The 20602-nt window shown below is 42.4% G+C and overlaps 1 protein-coding gene across 1 annotated transcript; it reads left to right on the forward strand.

Annotated features, from left to right (window-relative positions):
- The first annotated feature begins 2585 nt into the window (after positions 1-2585).
- On the forward strand, positions 2586-20400 carry STMP1 (short transmembrane mitochondrial protein 1). The gene is made up of 3 exons (XM_080666636.1): positions 2586-2729; positions 16731-16784; positions 17701-20400. Exons 1-3 carry the CDS (start codon positions 2715-2717, stop codon positions 17773-17775), a joined length of 144 nt encoding a protein of 47 aa, XP_080522762.1. The 5' UTR covers positions 2586-2714; the 3' UTR covers positions 17776-20400.
- Positions 20401-20602: the final 202 nt, after the last annotated feature.

Genomic DNA, 20602 nt, shown 5'->3' on the forward strand with positions numbered 1-20602 from the left:
CACCATGTCCCACGCGCGCCCCCTGGTGGTCAGTGCACGTCATAGAGACTGGTTGTTCAGTTGTTCTGCCTTTTGGTCTATTTGCATATTAGCCTTTTATTATATAGGATTTCTCCCTTTCTTCCTAGAAATTTTAATTTTTCTTTTGTTTTGCTTTGTTTTGTTTAAGTTGTTATTTATCTGTAACTTATTTATGTGTAAAGTGAAGTGTGAGATCAGAACTCAAATTATTAATTTTTCCAGGTGGAAAAAAATACCAATGAACCTAGTTAGAGCAACATCATTTGCTGAATGATCCATCTTTTCTCTGTTTGATGTTCCCAATCACTGGTATGGTACTAAAAAAGGCAGATTGGTTAAGAATTAGAATTTTTAAAAGGCAAATATCAGAGAAGAAAATGGATAAGAGAATTGGGGTTAATGCACCTTGATGGAAGTTCCAGTCTCTTGGGGTTTAGATCAGACAGAAAAGGAGGGAAGCTGGAAGGGAGCTCATAGTTTATGAGATTATGGAACAAATGAGGGAATGGAGACCTGGCTGAGGTCAAAGAGTTGATAGGATAGGAGGTACAATTTGGGAATTAATACTTCACATGTGGAACAGGTCCAAGAGATGAAAAGTGTGCGTCATGAACATGGTAGTGGATTGCCAATGTGGTGTAAAGATGAAGGTCACTACTAGGAGTAAAGATTCTGGAAAATACAAATATGGCCTTTGAAGTGACCCATGATTATAATAGCTTAGGGCTGAAAGGAAGGCTGTGAGATGTCAGAGCCTTCAGGGAATGAGGGGACTGCCCAGGAAATCAATTGATTAAGGCATGGTGAAAGAGTAAAGGGAAAACATGAATCTTCACGGAGGTGTTTTTATAGGAGGATATTTAAGTAAAAAATCTCAAAGTAGCTTTTCTTGTCCATGGCTTGTGGTTATTTGAGGGAAAAGAGTCTTCGAAAGGCCTTAGCAGAAAAATCATGCTTCATTTAAGCCTTTATCTGTAAGAAGGGAATAGGTTATATGCAAAGAACTTCAGTAAGTATTTATTGTGTTCAAAAGTTGTGCCAGGCACTTGTTGGGCACTGGGGATGAAGCCATGAGTTGAAGAAATAAAGTCCTTACCCTCGTAGCTCACAGTTTGGTATCTTGCAACTCAAAACATGGTCCACAGGCCACCAGTAGCTGAATAACTAACTTGCGAGCTTAGTAGAAAGGCATGATGTCAGGACACAACTCAGATACTCCAAATTGGAAACTGCAGATTAATGAGATCCCAGGTCATTTGACTGCACATTAAAGTTTGAGAAGCACTGGTCAGGACTTGGCTAAGTCAGGTTTTCCCTCCACATGTTGGAAAGTCGAGTGTATTATAGCCATTACCACATCTCCTCCCTCCAGGCAGCCACTTCAGTTCAGAGACACAGCCCTTTCTAATGATAATTGACCTGGGAGCATCTGAAACCAGGTAGACCAACCTGCAAACACGTTTACAAGTATTTGAAAATGGTAAGGAAAGAGTGATCCACTCTTTCTCTTGGTTGGAGCACTTAAGTAAGCTCAAGTGTTACAGTGGCCATAGTCGAGAAAGCAGGAAAAACCGAAGGCAAAGAGAACAATGAAAATGTATGGAGAAAAGCAGAGATGGAGAGAAAATGCTTAAATTCCTGATAGCTTTCCTGTTCCCCATCATTGTCCACTTTATAATACACTCCCATATGGTTAAAGTTCATATGATTTGGTTGTTATTATTTGGAATCAGAGTTCTACTTACTGTAGCAGCAATACTGAATTCAGAAGGCTGCATGCAAAGAGAAAGGGGTGTCTTGCTTTGTGTGTGTGTGTGTGTGTTGATGGAGGTTATGGAGGGATATGAATACCAGGAGCAGATGGTGGCCCACAGGATGAGAGTGTAGCCCCCTGTGGACAGAGGACGGGGAGACCTCCCAGAGCTCACTGTACACACCAGACATATGACAAGCAGTTTTTGATCCTTCACATTGTCTCATCTGATCCCTGCAACAATTCAACCAGGGAGCTGGTGACAGCCTCATTTACAGAGAAGGAAAGCAAACTTCAGGGAGCCTAAGGAACTTGTTCATGGCTGCCACGAGTTGGACTTAGCTGTGCAGCCACCAAACCCACCATCTTAACTACTCAAGCACCTAACCTCTATCATAGGTGCTGCCCAAGGCAAGTTACATAGCACACCGACGTAACTTCTGAAGAATACAGCCCTCCTCCCCTCCCACAGATTCCTCGTGGGCCTGGGCAGACTATGTTGCAAAGCTCCACAAGGTAACTATTTTGCACTTGGGGGTGGGAACCTCTGCCTCACGCAGTCCATATAACGGTAAGAAAGATCTAAACCTGGCTGTGCATCAGAATCCCTGGGGTTCTGGTAATAGCCCCAGCGATTCCGGGATTGGGGTCTTGGATTCTGAATGTTCAAAACTGTCCAGCCCCACTTGGGACTTGGGACTTGGGACTTGCTTCTGGCTGGCTTTCTCACCTGTCAGCCAATTCAGACGGCAATTTCCAGGAGCTCCGCCAGGGGGCGTCCGGGCACCGCGAGCGGCTTCCGGGTGAGGCAAGGCGAGGAGGGCGGGGCGGGGGGGGTGACCCGGAAGCCGACGGCAGGTTCCGCCCCTCGCACCGGGGAGGCTGGAGAGGAACGGCCCACGGAGCTACCACCGCCCTTCGCGCCGTCTTCGCTGACATCATGCTCCAGTTCCTGGTGAGTGGAGCTGCGAGAAGCGGGCCGGGGGCTCGGCTCAGAGCCTGGGGGGCTCGGACTCCTGGCCGGCCTGGGCCCGGCGGCCTGGGCGTGGGCCCCGCGGTGCCTCCCGTCGCCTCGGGGTGGACTGCGGGGCTGTGTCTGCCTCGCTCCAGCTATTTGCCAGTATTTTTCTGTGCCTTTCAAGCCCGAAGACGCATTTTGAGAGCTACGTGCGGTATACCGCGCCCTGCGCGCGGAGGGTCATCTGCTGCCGCTTTTGGGTCCTCGGGACTTTTCGGGACCGTCCCCCCTTCTGCTCTCCCGCCCCGACAAGGACACGAACCCCAGCCCGACTTGAGGCCTGCTGTTGGCGTTTCTCAGGGTGTGGGAGGCCGGGAATAAACTGAATTCCTCACGAGGCGCGGACGCACGGCCCGCGCTGGGGCGCAGGCAGCCCGCGGGTGTGTCACAGCGCCTGACTCAGGGTGGCAGGCGATTCTTCCAAATGCTCATTTTAGGGGAGCATGTGTGTTCCCATGAGGAAACTCAGGTTTCTTTATTTCAGTTAAAAACGGGTTTCCTGGCAAAGCTCGGTGTGTTTCAGATTGCCTGGGGAAGGTTTTGCCAGTCAAATTTCCAAGTGAGAGTCTTTCTTCCAAATCTTTGTGCTTTTAACGTAATGCTTTCAACCTCTAATGAGAGGCAGGCATTTAATAGATTCCAGGTGGTCCATGGAAATCTGGTTCTCTGGGTGAGATGCTTCCTCAAATGTTACATTCTTTTTTTTTTTTTTTTTTTTTTTTTTATAATGAATTTACAGTAAATGCAAACACATTTTTTTTTTTAATTTTTTTTTTTAAATATATTTTATTGATTTTTTTACAGAGAGGAAGGGAGAGGGATAGAGAGCTAGAAACATCGATGAGAGAGAAACATCGATCAGCTGCCTCCTGCACACTCCCTACTGGGGATGTGCCTGCAACCAAGGTACATGCCCTTGACCGGAATCGAACCTAGGACCCTTGAGTCCGCAGGCCGATGCTCTATCCACTGAGCCAAACTGGTCAGGGCCAAATGTTACATTCTTTATCAAAGAGGTTGGGTAGTTGATTTTTTAATTCTCTAGGCCAGAAGGAGGGGGTATCCTTGACATAAGTTGTCCAACTAAGACAGGGCTGCTCCTCTGGCTCTGGAAGTGCATCTGTTGAAAGATGTGGATAGAATTACTTTTCACCTTGATTCTACTTCTGTCCAGTGAGTCCCCAAGCCTGAACTTGGGCAAGTCTTTCTGCTTTTAGCCATTTCATTTATAAAACAGTGGGGCTGAGGTCAACGATCCCTGAGATCTCCTCTAGCTTTTAACCTGTGAGCAGCCATCATGTCCTAGTGTTTGTGAGGTCAGACCCCCGGGCTTGAACCCTGGCTGCATCATTTTTAAGCTGTGGGAACGTGGGCTGCTTATTTAAGTTTTCCATGCTGCAGTTTCCACATCTGAAAATGGAAACCTGTCTCGTGGCTTTTTTGTGAGGATTAAACATGAGTTCATACATTAAAGTACTTAAAGCAGTGACACTTAATAAGGACTCAGACAGGTTCCATTTCTCTTTGACAAGCTATCTAGTTCTGATTTCATTCCTTCTCAGAAATGGAGATTAGTTTACCCTCAGAAGGGTAGGTGAAGGGAAAAGTTTTGGCAGTGACGGGACAGTCACAAGTTAATGTGGGCACTGTCATCACATTTTGGAACTCTCCAGGATGGTTCCTGCATTTGTCATTTTCTGGAACACTGTTTGAACACGGGATTGTGTTGCTTATAAACTGTTTATTCCTCGTTGGGTGAAAATACTGGCCCATCATCCCAATCTGAGACTTTGCTCCGCAGGACTCTCCTCCTCCCTGTTACTCCAGTAGCTTCCTTGGTTGCAGCATAATTTAGCTACAGTTGTAAGGAAACTTGAAGCTTTGAAGAGAAGCCTGACATGATGGGCGCTGCTGGGGGCTTTGTGTATACTGCCTCTTGTACTGTTGCTTTTCTTACCTCTTGAAGTGGTAACACTTGGTACTCTTAGCCATCTCCGCTTTAATCTCTTCTTGTTTGCCCTTTGGATCCTGTGTCCCAGTACTTTCCAACGTCCTTTCACATTATAACACACATGGATTTATTTGTAGGGACGAATCTGCACAGCGTGAAGGTGCCCAGCTCTGGTGTTGGACCTTCCAGGGCCTGAGGGGATCAGTGCTTGGCATACCAGTGGGGAAAGGCCCTTGTCTAATCTTGTTTGTCCTGGCTGCTGTTCCCTTCTGGTTGCTGCGTGTTTCTCAAGGCTCAATCCCTGACTGCTCTTCTCTCAAACCCACCCTTAGGGGGTGTGTTCCTTGTCACCTGCACCTCTGTACTGACAGCTTGCAAAACTACCTTGAGTCCTTTACTCTTGAGTTCCAGTTCCCTGTCGTCAGCTGCCTAGCGAACATCTCTTGTCATATCCTCTATCAGACTCAACACGTCTGGACCCATCACCTGTTCCCCACCCTGCAAACCACACCCAACTTTCTTCTTTGTTCCCTGGTCCTGGCTTTCTAAAATTTGAAATATTGACATAATCTTTTATTTATTTCCCTCCTTGATTCTCCATATCATCTAGTTTAGGGATGGGGAATATCTGAACCCGCAGGCTATATAAGGCCCTCAAAATCATTTGGTCTGGCCCTGCCAAAGCATTAAGAGTGAGTTAGTTAAATGTTTGACCAAATATGGCAGGCTAATTTTTAAGTTGATTAATTTTGTATGGCCCATGAATGATGTTATAAATATCCAAGTGGCTCTTGGCAGAGAAAAGGTTCCCCATCCCAGACTCTAGCTGCTATGCCTGTCACATATTTACCTGCTACATAATCTTGGGCAAGTTACTTAAGTGACCCATGCCTCAGTTTCCCCAATATAAACTGGACAATAATTGTATCTGCTTTGTAAAGTTGTGAAGAGCATGAGTTAATTCATGAAAGAGAACGCTACCTTGCACATAGTAAGCACACAGTAGATGTAGCTATTGTTTTAAGCCATTGATTATATTACCTTAAAGTTCGTAGAGCAGGTCTTTTTTACTCTACCTTTGGACTAGCTACACTAGCCTAGCTGGTGTAGAAATGGAGGTTTTGAGTTGGGAGAGTTAGTCAGTCCAGCTACCATGCTGATGCTTCCGTCTCCACTACAAAGACGGCATTCATCTTACGTTTGGTCACCTCCAGGTACAGCAGGTTCACTGCTTCCACAGGTAATTGCTTTCATTTTTAGTCAACATCTCCTTACTTAGTTTTACTCCTGGATGTTAAAGAGCAGTTCTAATCTGCATGACAACCCTTTGCATATTTGAAGAGCATTACCTTGGTATTTCTCACTCTCTATCCCTCACTCACACCATCAGTCTTTTCCTTAGGCTAAACATCTCTGTTTCTTTCACCCAATTCATTATGATGTCAGGTTTATGCTGATAAACTTATCCTTCTCTGAATATTCTAGTTTTGAAATCTTTTTAAAACATGCCACTCCTTATATGCTCTCATCAGCCACAGAAAAAAGCAAGGCTGTTGCCTCTAATTCTGTGTATGTTTCCCTTGATGCCCTTGGTTCTGTCCTCTCTTGCAGCTGCCAGTGATCATCCAAAATTTATGGCTTTATTCACATGCTCAGAAGCTGTCAGTAATACCTGTGTCCTTCCACATCAGATCATAAGCACTTTTACTTGATTTTAAAGATAAGCTTATCTGGCCCCATTTTTCTTTCCCACTGCTTGTCAGTGTACATCCTCTGTTTTAGATTGGCTAGGCCAGTGGTCGGCAAACTCATTAGTCAACAGAGCCAAATATCAACAGTACAACGATTGATATTTCTTTTGAGAGCCAAATTTTTTAAACTAACGCCACTTCTTCAAAATAGACTCGCCCAGGCCGTGGTATTTTGTGGAAGAGCCACACTCAAGGGGCCAAAGAGCCGCATGTGGCTCTTGAGCCGAAGTTTGCCGACCAAGGGGCTAGGCTAAACTTAACCTGTGGGCCATCGGGCCTTCATACGTTCCCACGTGTTGTTTTTTTAACCTTTATCCTCTTTTTTGCCTTCCCAAATACTCTTAATGGCCCAACCCTTTTTTCAAAAGCCTTCTTGATGACTTTAAGTTTTTGAAATCTATACACTGTTCTGATCCATCTCTCAATTTGCTTAGATCATACATGTCTTTTATAATTTAAAAAAAAATCTTCTAATTAATAGTCTTGCCCCTGGTTTGTTAAATTTATTTCTAACTTTTGAGTTTGTTTGTTTTTATTATGGGTGGCGTTCATTTTAAAATTACATTTTCACATTGTTGCTTATGTATGGAAATGCTATGATTTTGTTGTATTGATTTTTGTGTTTAGCAATCTTGATTTTTACCTCCAGTATGTCTATAGATTCACTTGGAAGTGAAATCAGGGAAGGCAATACTGTGAAGGCAGTCATATTTCCTGTGAAGGCAATATTTTCTTATTTTTATTTCTCTCCCCTTCTCAAGCTAGGACTTCCAGTAGAAGTAATGAGAGTGGATATCCTACTTTTGTTTCTCCTTGTGGTGGAACTGTTTCTCCGGTTTTGATGTGATGTTTGTGTTTCTGATATTTTCTAACAGATTCCTCTTCTAATTCTAGTTTAAGTTTTTCTTGTGATTGGCTGCTGACTTTTACTCTTTCCTCACCTGGTGATCATATGGTTTTTCTTCTTGAATGTATTAATATGACTTACAAAGCACTTAACCATGTGGCACATTCAGACTATCATGTGGTGACATGCTGTTTTGGTCACTGCACCTTCATGTAGTTTAGTCTTGTCTTCCTAGAATAGATCTTACATTCCATGGGAAGAAGCCACATACATACCTTGCACTTTGATTTCCCAAGCACATGGCACTTAGTACTTTGTGATTGATTTCATTTATTTAATTAAATATTCCTCTTTTGCCTGATGACCACTCTCAGATATTTGTAAGATATCTGAATATTTAAGTCAGCTTCTTTGTGAACAGGCAAACCAGTTCTACCTGATGCACCTCTTTCTAGAGTGTTATTGTCCAACTTCTTTATGAATGTCACTATTTAATGTACTGGCTCAGTAACTAATTAACAGCTTTTTTTTTTCCCTCTCTCCATTCTCTAAAGAAAATTATTGAATATAAACCCTAGCTTACGTATTAAAAATGTGCTTCTCTGGTGGTAGTAGAAGGAATACAGGTTATATCCTTAGCAGCTTTTTATTTAATGTACAAACCGTAGGTTTTATTATTACTTGAAGCAGTTGTTAAACACATCTGATATTGTTCCCCATACTAAAATCTTCAGTGGTTAAAGACTAAGGCACAAAAAAGGGTGAAGTTTCCCCTGCCTCCTTGGAATGGAGAGGTCTTCTGACAGCAGTGGCTGAAACAATTTAAGTTGAGAAAATGATCAATTTATCTTTGTTGTTAGATAATGTGTATTTTTGGTTTTCTTGTCATTGTGTAGCTTTTCTCACTTGATACTATAAAACTTTTAAGGTATCCTTTTAAAGGCTAGTTGTAGCTACATTTGCTAAATAAAAAGACTTTTTAGATTTCTTAAGCTGTTGTTAGTAAATATAAGATGGTTCATAATTCTGTCATAACTTGGTTTGGGTGTGTACTTTTTGAAAATATAATTTGATGAGTCATATTTCAGATCTGTCAGGTAGTATTCATTCTGGGTTATTGCCAGGAGCTGTCCCATGATAAAAAGTGTAACTTCATTTGCTGATTTTTTACACACTTAACAACTTTAATATATATAATTGATTTCAGAGAGGAAGGGAGAGGGAGAGAGAGATAGAAACATCTATGATGAGAGAGAATCATCGATTGGCTGCCTCCTGCATGTCCCACATTGGGGATCAAGCCTGCAACCTGGGCATATACCCTGACCGGGAATCGAACCATGATCTCCTGGTTCATAGGTGGCCGCTCAACCACTGAGCCACGCTGCCTCGGCAACTTTCTTTTTCTAATGTGTTTTTATTGAAAAAAATTTTTTTGAGAGAGAGGAAGGGAGAGGGATAGAGAGGTGGAAACATTGATGAGAGAGTGCCTGAAACCCATCCTTGTCTCACTAAAGAAAGATGTGGACAGGAAACCCGGAAGGCTGGTCAACAACCTTAATTGCTCTGAAAGGTCAGAGCTAATGGCTCACTGTTTAGTAGAAACATTGTTAGCTGAAGCATCCTCCACCTCTGTCTTATGTAAATTTCTGTTACTGGCATTTCCTGCCTAAAGGCTATGGGTGTATCCCATAGTCTTAATAAAAGGGATATCAAGGCCAGAGCAGGGTGTAGTCCTCTCTTGGGCTCCCGCCTGGCCCCCATATTCCCAAATTAATACTTTTCTAAGTCTTTTTTCATTTGTGTGCGGCCTTCTCCAGAACCCGAACCCTGAACCGGAACCCTGAACCACGCGGGACGTGAAAGGGGTTACCACAGAGAGAATCATCGATTGGCTGCCTCCTGCACACCCCCTACTGGGGATCAAGCCTGCAACCTGGGCATGTGCCCTGACCAGGATTCGAACCAGCAACCTCTTGGTTCCTGGGTGGAAGTGGTTGAGCTGAGCCACACCGGCTGAGCACATAACAACTTTTTGATTGGGGAAGGGGTTGAGCAGCAAATGATCAGATGTCAGATTGCTTTGGAATTGGCTCTCTTCCTTTTGACTTAGTGCTTATGTTAATAAATACAGTGTTGTGACTAACCTTATGTGTCCACCCATAAGAACTGTGACAACATTTTCCTTGGAACTCTCATAAACAAAGCCAGCCATTTATCTGAGTGGTCCTCGTTTTTTCAGTCTGACATTTCTATTCTTTTAAAACATTTATCCAGCCTGGAAACCTTGAAGTTGTCTTTGATTTCCTCAGTTTTATCCCATATAGCTGATATTTTACCAAATTTTACTGATTTTTTTTATAGGTTTTTTAAATATATTTTATTGATATTTTACAGAGAGGAAGGGAGAGGGATAGAGAGCTAGAAACATCGATGAGAGAGAAACATCGATCAGCTGCCTCCTGCACACCCCCCACTGGGGATGTGCCCACAACCAAGGTACATGCCCTTGACCGGAATCGAACCTGGGACCCTTCAGTCCGCAGGCCGACGCTCTATCCACTGAGCCAAACCGGTTTCGGCTTTTTTTTATAGTTTTGAAATGTATTTTACATCTTACAATTCACCCATCTAAAGTGTAGAATCAATGGTTTTTAAGATGTTCACAGAGTTGTGCAACCATCACTACTATCTGATTTTATATCCAACATTTTATTGCCTCTAAAATAAACCACATACCTATTAGCATTCATTTATCATTCCCCTTCTCGCCCCCAGTCCTGGACAACTGCTAATTTATTTTGTGTGTCTATGGGTTTGACTATCATACAATACATGGTCTTTTCTGACTGCTTTTCATTTAGCATAATGTTTTCAAGGTTAATCCATGTAGTATGAATCAGAACTTCATTTTGTTTTATGGCCGATTAATATTACATTGTATGGATATACCACATCTTGTTAATCCATTCCCCAGTTGATGGACATTTGGGTTATTTCCACCTTTTGGCTACTGTGAATAATTTTGCTGTGAACATTTATATACAAGTTTTTGTGTGGATGTATGTTTCAGTTCTCTTGGGTATATGCTCTAAAGTGGAATTACAGCATCATAGGGTAACTTTGTGTGAATTGCCAGACTGTTTTCCATAGTGGTTGCACCATTTTACATTCCTACCAGCAATGTATGGAGGTTCCAATTTCTCCATATCCTTGCCCACACTTGTTCATCTTTTCAGTGAAAGTCATCTACTGGGTGTGTCGTGGTACCTCATTGTGGTTTTGATTTACATTTTCTTAATGAATAATAATGTTGAACATCTTTTTATTTTCTTGTTGGCCATTTATTTGTATGTCTTCTTTGGAGAAGGGTCTATTCAAATCCATTGCCCCTTTTTATTTTTTAACATATTTTATTGATATTTTACAGAGAGGAAGGGAGAGGGATAGAGAGCTAGAAACATCGATGAGAGAGAAACATCGATCAGCTGCCTCCTGCACACCTCCCACTGGGGATGTGCCTGCAACCAAGGTACATGCCCTTGACCGGAATCGAACCCAGGACCCTTCAGTCCGCAGGCCCGACACTCTATCCACTGAGCCAAACCGGTTTCGGCCCATTGCCCATTTTAAAATTGGGTAATTTTTCTTTTTATCATTCAGTCATAAGAATTCCTTATATATTCTGTATACAAATCCCTTATCAGAGACAGGATTTACAAATATTATATTCCATTCTGTGGGTTGTCTTCTCACTCTTGATGGTATTCTTCGAAACACAACATTTAATTTTGATGAAGTCCAATTTGTTAATTTATTTTGCCACTTGTGCTTTTGGTGGCATATCTAAGAAACCATTGCCTACCCCAAAGTCATGAAAGTGTACTGCTATGTTTTATCCCAAGAGATTTATAATTTCAGCTCTTATATTTAGCTCTTTAACCCATTTTCAATTAAGTTTTGTTTATGATGTGTAGGTAGAGTCCAACTTCATTCTTTTGCCTGTGGATACCCAGTTGTCCCAGCATTGTTTTTTGAAACCACTGAATGTCTTAGCACACTTGTGGACAATTCCTTGACCATACATGTTAAGGTTCATTCCTGGACTCTCCATTCTATTCCGTTGATCTTCATTGATTTTTAAGAAGAAGAAAACATTATTCACGTTTGCTTGCTACGTTCTCTGCAGGGAAAACTAGGGGTTTGGCCTAGGATGTGGAGGGGGACCTTGGGGATAACATCCAGCCATCTGGATGGACTATTGATTAGGCTTCCAGGTTTTGGCCTGGAAGATGTTAAGCATTCTTTTTTTTAAAATACATTTTATTGATTTTTTTACAGAGAGGAAGAGAGAGGGATAGAAAGTTAGAAACATCGATGAGAGAGACACATCGATCAGCTGCCTCCTGCACGCCCCCTACTGGGGATGTGCCCGCAACCCAGGTACATGCCCTTGACCAGAATCGAACCTGGGACCCTTCAGTCCGCAGGCCGACGCTCTATCCACTGAGCCAAACCAGTTAGGGCGATGTTAAGCATTCTTGCCCTGCAGAGAATTTCCGGCTCATTCAAGACTTTCTATACTCTGGCTCCAGGCTAACTTTTCAGACTAATGACTTACCATTTTTCAGATTTAGATTTTACTTTTTTAGATTCTTATTTATTTAGATTTAAAAACAAATAATAATTATTATTTTTTGTCTAAACTTGCCTATGGAGTATTCCTGGAACAACATGTGGATGCTTTTTGGACTCATGCATTTTTCTCAACACGTCTCTTAATGTGCAACATTTATCTTATTATGTTGTGTATTTAATTTTATACTATCCCATTGGCATACCTGGCAGTACTCTGAAACTGGAACTGGATATGACTTGTGTAGAGGCTCAGGGTTGTTTTATTTTGTATTTTTAAATAACTGCGATATTTTAATGCACCTTAATGTCTGATGAAGGTGCCAAAATGAAGCCACATTAAATATACCATATTTATCTTGAGATACCATGGTAATAACCAGAAATCTTAGAATGTTGCACCTGGAAGGAGCATTGTTAGTTTAATGTTTTTATGAAACAGGAAATTTAGATCAGCAAAACTCCAAAGAGGTTAAAGTATCTTGCCTACAGGTACACTTAGATAATGGTAGAACCAAATCTAGTTTATTTCTTTTAAAAAAAAAATGTTTTTATGATTTTAGAGAGAGAGAGGAAGGGAGAGAGTTAGAGAGATAGAAACATCGATGAGAGAGAAACATTGATTGGCTGCCTCCTGCACACCTCCTACTGGGTATCGAGCCTGCAACCCGTGCATATCCCCTGACTGGAATCTATCCAGTGACCTCTTTGTTGATGGGGTTGATGCTCAACCACTGAGCCACACAGGCCAGGCTAGTTTATTTCTTTATGGAATTTTTTTTCGGCCCTATGTTCTTTTTGTTTGGTATCAGATTTAACATTCTCAGTTAATTCTCGCCCCTTCCCCCCTTTTAAGCAAAGTTAATATTCTTTCTGGATTTGGAAAACCTCTTGTCTACCTGGTTTCAATCCATAGTTGTGAAAAAAATCTTTTTGCTTCTGAGTGCCCCCTTGATGTGTCTGATTAATCAAAAAATAGTCTATGATTAGAGACTATAACTTTTTTTATGCTTAGTTTACTAACAAACTAATTTAAATTATGCTTTTGGTGTTTAAAGTTAGGTAAGCTTAAAGTTTAGTAAGAACCCTGCTGTATTCTGTTCCCATATGCATATCCATCTTGAATTCAGAGTCAGACCACTGCATGTATCACTGATGACCTTAAGTGTCACACTTTGTTTTTCTAAGTTAACCTCTGCTGTGTGTTGAAAGGAACAACACTGATTAAAGAAAATGATGGGGGGAAAAATCAGATGCCAGTTCAGATTTATGAAATTAGAAATTAGGTGTCCAGTTGGAGATGATTAATTATTGGCAGGGAGGCAGGAAATTAAAGACCATCATTAAAGCTTAATGAGTGTTGGCTCTTTTGGTGTGAAGGGAATGCTTAAAATTTTCATGAAGCAATTTTGTTCAGGAGAGTAGTCACCCAACAGGATAAACATTTATAGTTCTCTCAAACGTGTGCCTTTCTGTCTTTTCACTGAGTAAGAACTGGTTAGGGGACCTGTGTTCCCTGCAGGTCTTAAGTGGCCTGTCCATTTGATGCCACCCATGGCAGAGTGTCAAGCCCTATGCTCTCTTGGTGGTATGTCCCATTCTTTTCTGTCATCATGTATTTCAGTTTTTGAGTGTGTATTTGTATTTAATTTAGGTTGTTCTGTGTTCTTTGTTGTGAATGATTCTGACAAGTCACTTTACTATCCTGGGCCTCATGTTTGTTTGTTTTTTATTTGTTTGTTTTTAAAAAGTTTAAAAAATATTTTTATTGATTTCAGAGAGGAAGGGAGAGAGATAGAAACATCAATGATGAGAGAGTATTATTGATTGGCTGCCTCCTGCATGCCCCACACTGGGGATCGAGCCCACCACTCAGGCATATGCCTTGACCAGGGATCGAACCATGACCTCTTGGTTCATAGGTATATGCTCAACCACTGAGTCACACCAGCTCAGCTGGGCCTCATGTTTTCGAAATATGAAGAGATTGAACTGTGAAAGTTCCTTCATTTTCTAAAATCCTATGATTTAACTGAACACTTTTTAAAAATTGAATACTTTTTATTTGATGTCATGAGTGTTAGGGTGAATGACCCTTAATCTCTCCTGCTTGGATATATTTTCTGAAATATATCTATAATAATAAAGGCATAATATGCTAATTAGACCGGACAGCCAGATGTCCTTCCAGACAAGGGCAGGCAGCTGTGGCAGCTAGCAGTGGCAGCCAGCAGTGGCAGCAGAGGCGGGGTGATGGGGTCGGTACCTTCCCCTGATCGGGCCCAGAGTCGCCTCCCGAAGAGGGAGGCCAGATTGTGGCTTAGGCCCGCTCCCCGTCAGTAGGACATCTCCTGAGGGCTCCTGGACTGTGAGAGGGGGCAGGCCAGGCTGAGGGGACCCCCCCACCCCCAGTGCACGAATTTTCGTGCACCTGGCCGCTAGTATTGTTATAAATCTTTTCCCATAGCTTGAGGCGGATAGCCAGTGCCTGCAGAAGCAAGATAGGAACATCTGCCTGACTAACCTGTGCACTCTCCTCCCTTGCCTCCCTTGACCAGCTCCTGCCCTCCCGTCTGCTTGACCGACTATTGCACTCACATCCTGACCCTATATTGCATATTTTTATCCCATATAAGACAACCTAACCACCCCCTCGGGGCTTACACTGACACACTGGTCTTAGCCTGCTGTGAGAGAATGCAATAAAATTTCTTAAACTCTTGGCCTGGCTCCTTTTGGCTGGGACCTAACAGTGAGGAATAACAATACTTATAACAAAAAAAAAAGAAAGAAAAACAGTTGCAGCTTTTAACAACAAAAAGCAGAACTTTGCCTCCTGGTGTGGCTCAGTGATTGAGTATTGACTGATGAACCAGGAGGTCGTGGTTCGATTCCTGCTCAGGGCACATTCCCAGGTTGCAGGTTTGATCACGCCAGTAGGGAGCGTGTAGGAGGCAGCCGGTCAATGATTCTCATATTTGATGTTTCTATCTCTCCCTCTCCCTTCTTCTCTCTGAAATCAATAAAAACATTTTTTTTTTAAAAGCAGAACTTTAATTTGGGTTTCTAGAACTTACTATCAAGTGTTTATGGAGGTGCTGAGGGGATAAGGAGAATTTAGGGTAGATTTGTTAGTGCTCCCATTCTTTTGGTGTATTCTCTAACCTTTTGGGAGGCTATTTCTATGTTTATTTTATAGAAGCAAGATGTGAATTTTACACTTTGTACTGTCCAGCCCTAGATTGGACCCTGGGGTCTTCTAACTATCCTAAGCTCCTTAGAAGAATATTGTCTCTACTAGAGGCCCGGTGCACGAAATTTGTGCAAGGGGGGGGGGTGTCCCTCAGCCCAGCCTGGACCCTATCCAATCTGGGACCCCTAGAGGGATGTCCGACTGCCCTCTCACAATCCAGGACTGCTGGCTCCCAAATGCTCGCCTGCCTGCTTTCCTGATTGCCCCTAACTGCTTCTGCCTGGCAGCCTGATCACCCCCTTAACCACTCCCCTGCCACCCTGATTGATGCCTAACTGCTCCCCTGCCAGCCTGTTTGCCCCTAACTTCCCTCCCCTGCATGCCTGGTCACCCCTAACTGCCCTCCCCTGCAGGCCTGGTCACCCCTAACTGCCCTCCCCTTCAGTCCTGGTCACCCCTAACTGCCCTCCCCTGCAGCCCTGGTCCCCCCCAACTGCTCTCCCCTGCAGGCCTGGGTCCCTCCCAACTGCCTTTCCCTGCAGGCCTGGTCGCCCCCAACTTCCCTCCTCTGCCAGCCGGGTCACCCCTAACTGCCCTTCCCTGCAGGCCTGGTCGCCCAAACTTCCCTCCTCTGCCGGCTTGGTCACCCCTAACTGCCCTCCCCTGCTGGCCTGATAGCCCACAACTGCCCTCCCTTGGAGACCTGGTCCCTCCCAACTTCCCTCCCCTGCTGGCCATCTTGTGGTGGCCATCTTGTGTCCACATGGGGGCAGGATCTTTGACCACATGGGGGCAGCCATCTTGTGTGTTGGAGTGATGGTCAATCTGTATATTACTCTTTTATTAGATAGGATAGAGGCCTGGTGCACGGGTGGGGGCCAGCTGGTTTGCCCTGAAGGGTGTCCTGGATCAGGGTGGGGGTTCCCTTGGGGCGTGGGGCGGCCTGGGTGAGGGGCCTGTGGTGGTTTGCAGGCTGGCCACGCCCCCTGGCAACCCAAGCGGAGGCCCTGGTATCTGGGGTTTATTTATCTTCTACAATTGAAATTTTGTAGCCTGGAGTGGAGCCAAGCCTTCTGCTTGCTCCATGGAGGCAGCCATTTCTGTTGGCGTTTATGTATCTTGTATAATTGAAACTTTGTATCCTTAAGTGGAGGCCTGGGCCGGCCAGGGTGTGCAGAAAGCTTGGCTTCCTCCATCGCCGGGGCAACCCTAGCCTCCTGCTCTGTGGCTGCCGCCATTTCTGTTTGGATTCATGTATCTTCTATCATTGAAACTTTGTAGCCTTGAGTGGAGGCCTAGGCTGGCAAGGGCAGGCGGAAAGCTTGGCTTCCTCCATTGCCGGGGAAACCCATGCCTCCCTCCTGCTCTCTGTGGCGATAGCCATCTTGGTTGGGTTTATTTGCATATTGGCTCCTGATTGGCTTGTGGGCGTGGCTTGTGGGTGTAGCAGAGTGATGGTTAATTTGCATATTACTCTTTTATTAGATAGGATAGTTTGGCTTGGTATCAGCTGGTACTGAGCTCAATATCCAGTGTAACTCTTCCTGTTCTGTTCTTTCAGATTGGATTTACTTTTGGCAACCTGGTTGGAATGTATCTGGCTCAAAATTATGACGTAAGTGACCATTCACTTTCTCCATGATTCCATGTAGCTGACTTGTAGTGACTTGTCTTTGTTGAAGGTGAGCCTTCCAGCATAGATGGGGTCCATAGATCTGAGGGAAAAGTTTTGAATTTTGGAGAAAGATTTTCCAGTCACAGAAGCCTATCTGTCCTCTATATCACCACAAGAGGGCAAAATTCCATCACTTTAGATGGTCTCATGGTGATGCTGAGCTGTGTTTGTTAGCTCAGACTAGTAGTAGGTTAGATTCTTAACAGTTCTACAGCTTATGATGTGATCAGTGAAAATTTAAAAATTAATAGGATAATCTTTTCAGTCCCCATACCCAGGAGAGAGATGACAGAATTTGGAGGTGGGTCTATATCATGTAGCACATTCAAGGAGGACAGAGTTTTGTGACATGGGGCGTTGTATTAGTCTCACTTTATAGATGGGGAAGTGGAAAAACAGGTGGCAAAACTGCCTATGAATGGGGATTCTGGAAAGGTAATGATTGTTTTAAAGAGACAAGGAATGAAACATGATACTAACTTTTGTTTTGTAGTGAAGCTTTTAGTGTGACAAAGGGAATTCCCTCTGTCAACCTTCATTTGAGTCATATGGTACTCTACCCAACTGTATCACATTTATTGTTTGTATGTACAACTTTTACTTGGCACTGGATTGAGGGGCTAAGTGGGTCTATAAAAGTCAAAATCAGGGTCTGGCTTCCAGGGAGGGATCATACTTTGACAACTTCTGAAATCCTTCTATTGTAGTCAGGAGGTTAAAGACACCACTATTTAACAGGTCACTTTCAGAGGAAAATAAAAATTTGTACAACAACCATTTCTCTTTGGAGGAAGAGAAGCTAAAGCATATTGATTAGTTAGATGCAAAATTATAATAATGTCTTTTCTCTTTAAAGATGCCAAACCTGGCTAAAAAACTTGAAGAAATTAAAAAGGACATGGATGCCAAGAAGAAACCCCCTAGTTCATGAGGCCAACTCCAGCACTGGCTCCAGGAAATCCTGACTCTGCTCTTCTCCAGGGCCTCCTTTACATCTGAACCAAAGCTTCTGTCTTCTGTCCAGTCTCAGCCTTTGCTTCGAGCACAAAAGGGGCCACAAGTTAAGAACTGTGCTTACTTTCCCAACATCCTCACCTCTTCCCTTCCTCCTAGCCGTTTGGGAGGTCCTAAGACTGGAATTATGGTGCTAGATTAGTAAACATGACCTTTAATTAGTAGTCTCTCCCTTATTCTTCGGGATTTTTTACTGCCTTTTTCAAAAGAAAAATTAATGAGTTTTGTATAGCTGATCAGATATAAATAATGCTGACTTCACAAGTTAGCAATTATAATGGGTGTTTAAACATTTGGTACTAAATTATGTTATTTCAAGGTCACTAAAATTAAAATCTAGAAGCCAGTTTCTTATGAATTATCCATTTATTTTATACTGTTCTCAGTATAACTGACATATATAACTCCATAGTTGCTAATTTAACCAGTAAATCAATTTGCTACTCATCAACTGAGAAACTATATTCTGAGAACTCCATCAGGAATTGGGGAATTAAAAATAATGGCCTTTGTTCTCAGTAGACCTCATAGTTCAGTATGCATGTTTTTCCTTAATGATACATTTGATCTGGCTCTTTTTCCTCAAAAGAATCGTACTTATTTTAAAGGATTATAGGTGCATTTGACATTACATGATGGGTAAATGACAAGTTGTCTATAAAGGAAATTTTATGCCTTTTCACATTAAAAGAAATGTGTCAACATTATAACTTTATAGTGATTCTCACAAGAAAACTTTTTTTGCTGCAATCAGAAATTACCATTGTAATTTGTCAAATGTATAATTAGTTCATTTGAAAAAATTAAACAAAAATGTTTGATTACATCACTTTTCCCATGAGTCAAGATACAAACGTGATTTAGAATGAAGGGCCTCTCTCACCTCTAGCTCCTAGATCCTCTTCCTGGAGCCAGGCACTGCCAGCAGTTCACTGTATGCTATTGAACAAGATTCTGTGCCTAACCATGTGTGCATGGGCTTTTTACACAAATGATAAACTATACATAGACTTTGCTCTGGCCTTTTCCCTCCCCATTTAATATCAGTATGTAAGGAATAAGGAATCTGTTTCCTTTTTTTGGCTGCATAAAATTCTATTGGATGAATATACCGTAATTTATTTAATCTATCATTGATGAATAGTTGTTTCCTGTCTTTTGCTGTTACAGTGATAACTTTGAACCTGATGTTATCATACATATCTATGCAGGGTATAGCCATAAGCAAACATCCTAAAACTTTAATTTGCACTAAATATAGATAAAGTCCCACTTCATTGTGTGTTTTGCTTGTTGGGCAGCTTCACTGATAATGCCATGTCTGAGGACATTTGAGCAGAATCAGTAAACTGCAAGATTACTTAGCGACACCTTTTTTCAGACAGTGATGGCACTGATACTACATGTGATTATAAAATGAAGTGATTCTGTTTCTCTTTGAGACTATGCGTCTCTCATACATGAAGATAAGTTTTATCCATCAGTTCATCCTGGTGTGTGAGACAGATTAGGATCATGTTATGGTTTGGCTTCTCTCCCTAGCAGTGTGATCATGGGCAAACAGCTTATTTGTCGGAAACTGTTGTATTCTCTGTAAGAACTGGATATAATACCTACCTCATAGGGCTTCCAAGAGAAACAATTGCAATAATGTATGTGATGCACAGTGCTTTGCAAATTTGCCCAATAAATAGCAGACCTTAGTCCAAACATACTGCTTTTGCTCCGAATACTTTTATTTCTTTGCAGTCACTTTTGGAACAAGTTTATGAACCATGCAAAATTTGTCATTATTCTATGGTCATGCTCTTGGTTGTTGATGAAAATCTACAGTATCCACCTTGATCATACCACCTGGCTTCCAAGATTTTATCTTAAATGACTGAATTGTTAGGATGAATTAAAGCCTTAAGAATAAAGGTTTACTACTCCTGAGGGTATTCATAGTGCTACAAGCTTAGGGGTCCCTTGTTATCAGTCATGGTAGCATTATTTGTGTGTGTCTCCCAGAGTGGTTTCTTTGGGGAGGGAGGTCACTTAGATGTTAGGAGAAGGTCTTTCTGTACTATACCTTGTTACAAAGCTCATCTGGAATTAGGGCTAACCCCCTGATGGGATCATTTCTACTGGTGAGAGCCATCTAGCTGCTGCACAGTGAACACAGGCCAACTTAGCAGACACTGGTCACATACCCTCTCCGTGTTTTAATTTCTTGCCACAGTGGAAAGGGGCTCAGAGTTCTCAGGCAAGATCATCTTCCCTGAGACATAGGAGGAGTCCAAACCAGCACAGACTTTAGGGTGCATTTGTGGATGGGGTGGCAGTGGTTGTGATCGTGGCACAGGAAGTTACATTTCCTAGTGGAGGGATGGGAAGAATCAGTGCACCACATGCCTTTTTTTCCCTTTAAAAATGTTCGAAAACTTCTGTTGATGTGATTTAAGAAAATTTATTGCCACCCTGGACCATAAAAGGAAGGTTACTCACATGTGAAAAATACTTCAGGATTGATGTTGGGAACCTAATAAATAGATTGAACTTGAAAAGCTTATCCTTAAACGGCAACCTTCCCAAACAAGCAAAGGGAGAGAAAAACCAGAACCACTTTATTTAAAGTCATCAAAAGAGGCTGTAGTTTATGTTATTTTATGTATTTTAGTTACTTGATGTCTTAATAGACTTTTCTTCTGATTTGGTATTTTACACAATTAAGCAGGTACCTGCTTCTGATTTAAAGAAAGAAT

Source organism: Plecotus auritus (genome assembly GCF_963455305.1).
Source record: "Plecotus auritus genome assembly, chromosome: 4".
Classification (NCBI taxonomy): Eukaryota; Metazoa; Chordata; class Mammalia; order Chiroptera; family Vespertilionidae; genus Plecotus; species Plecotus auritus.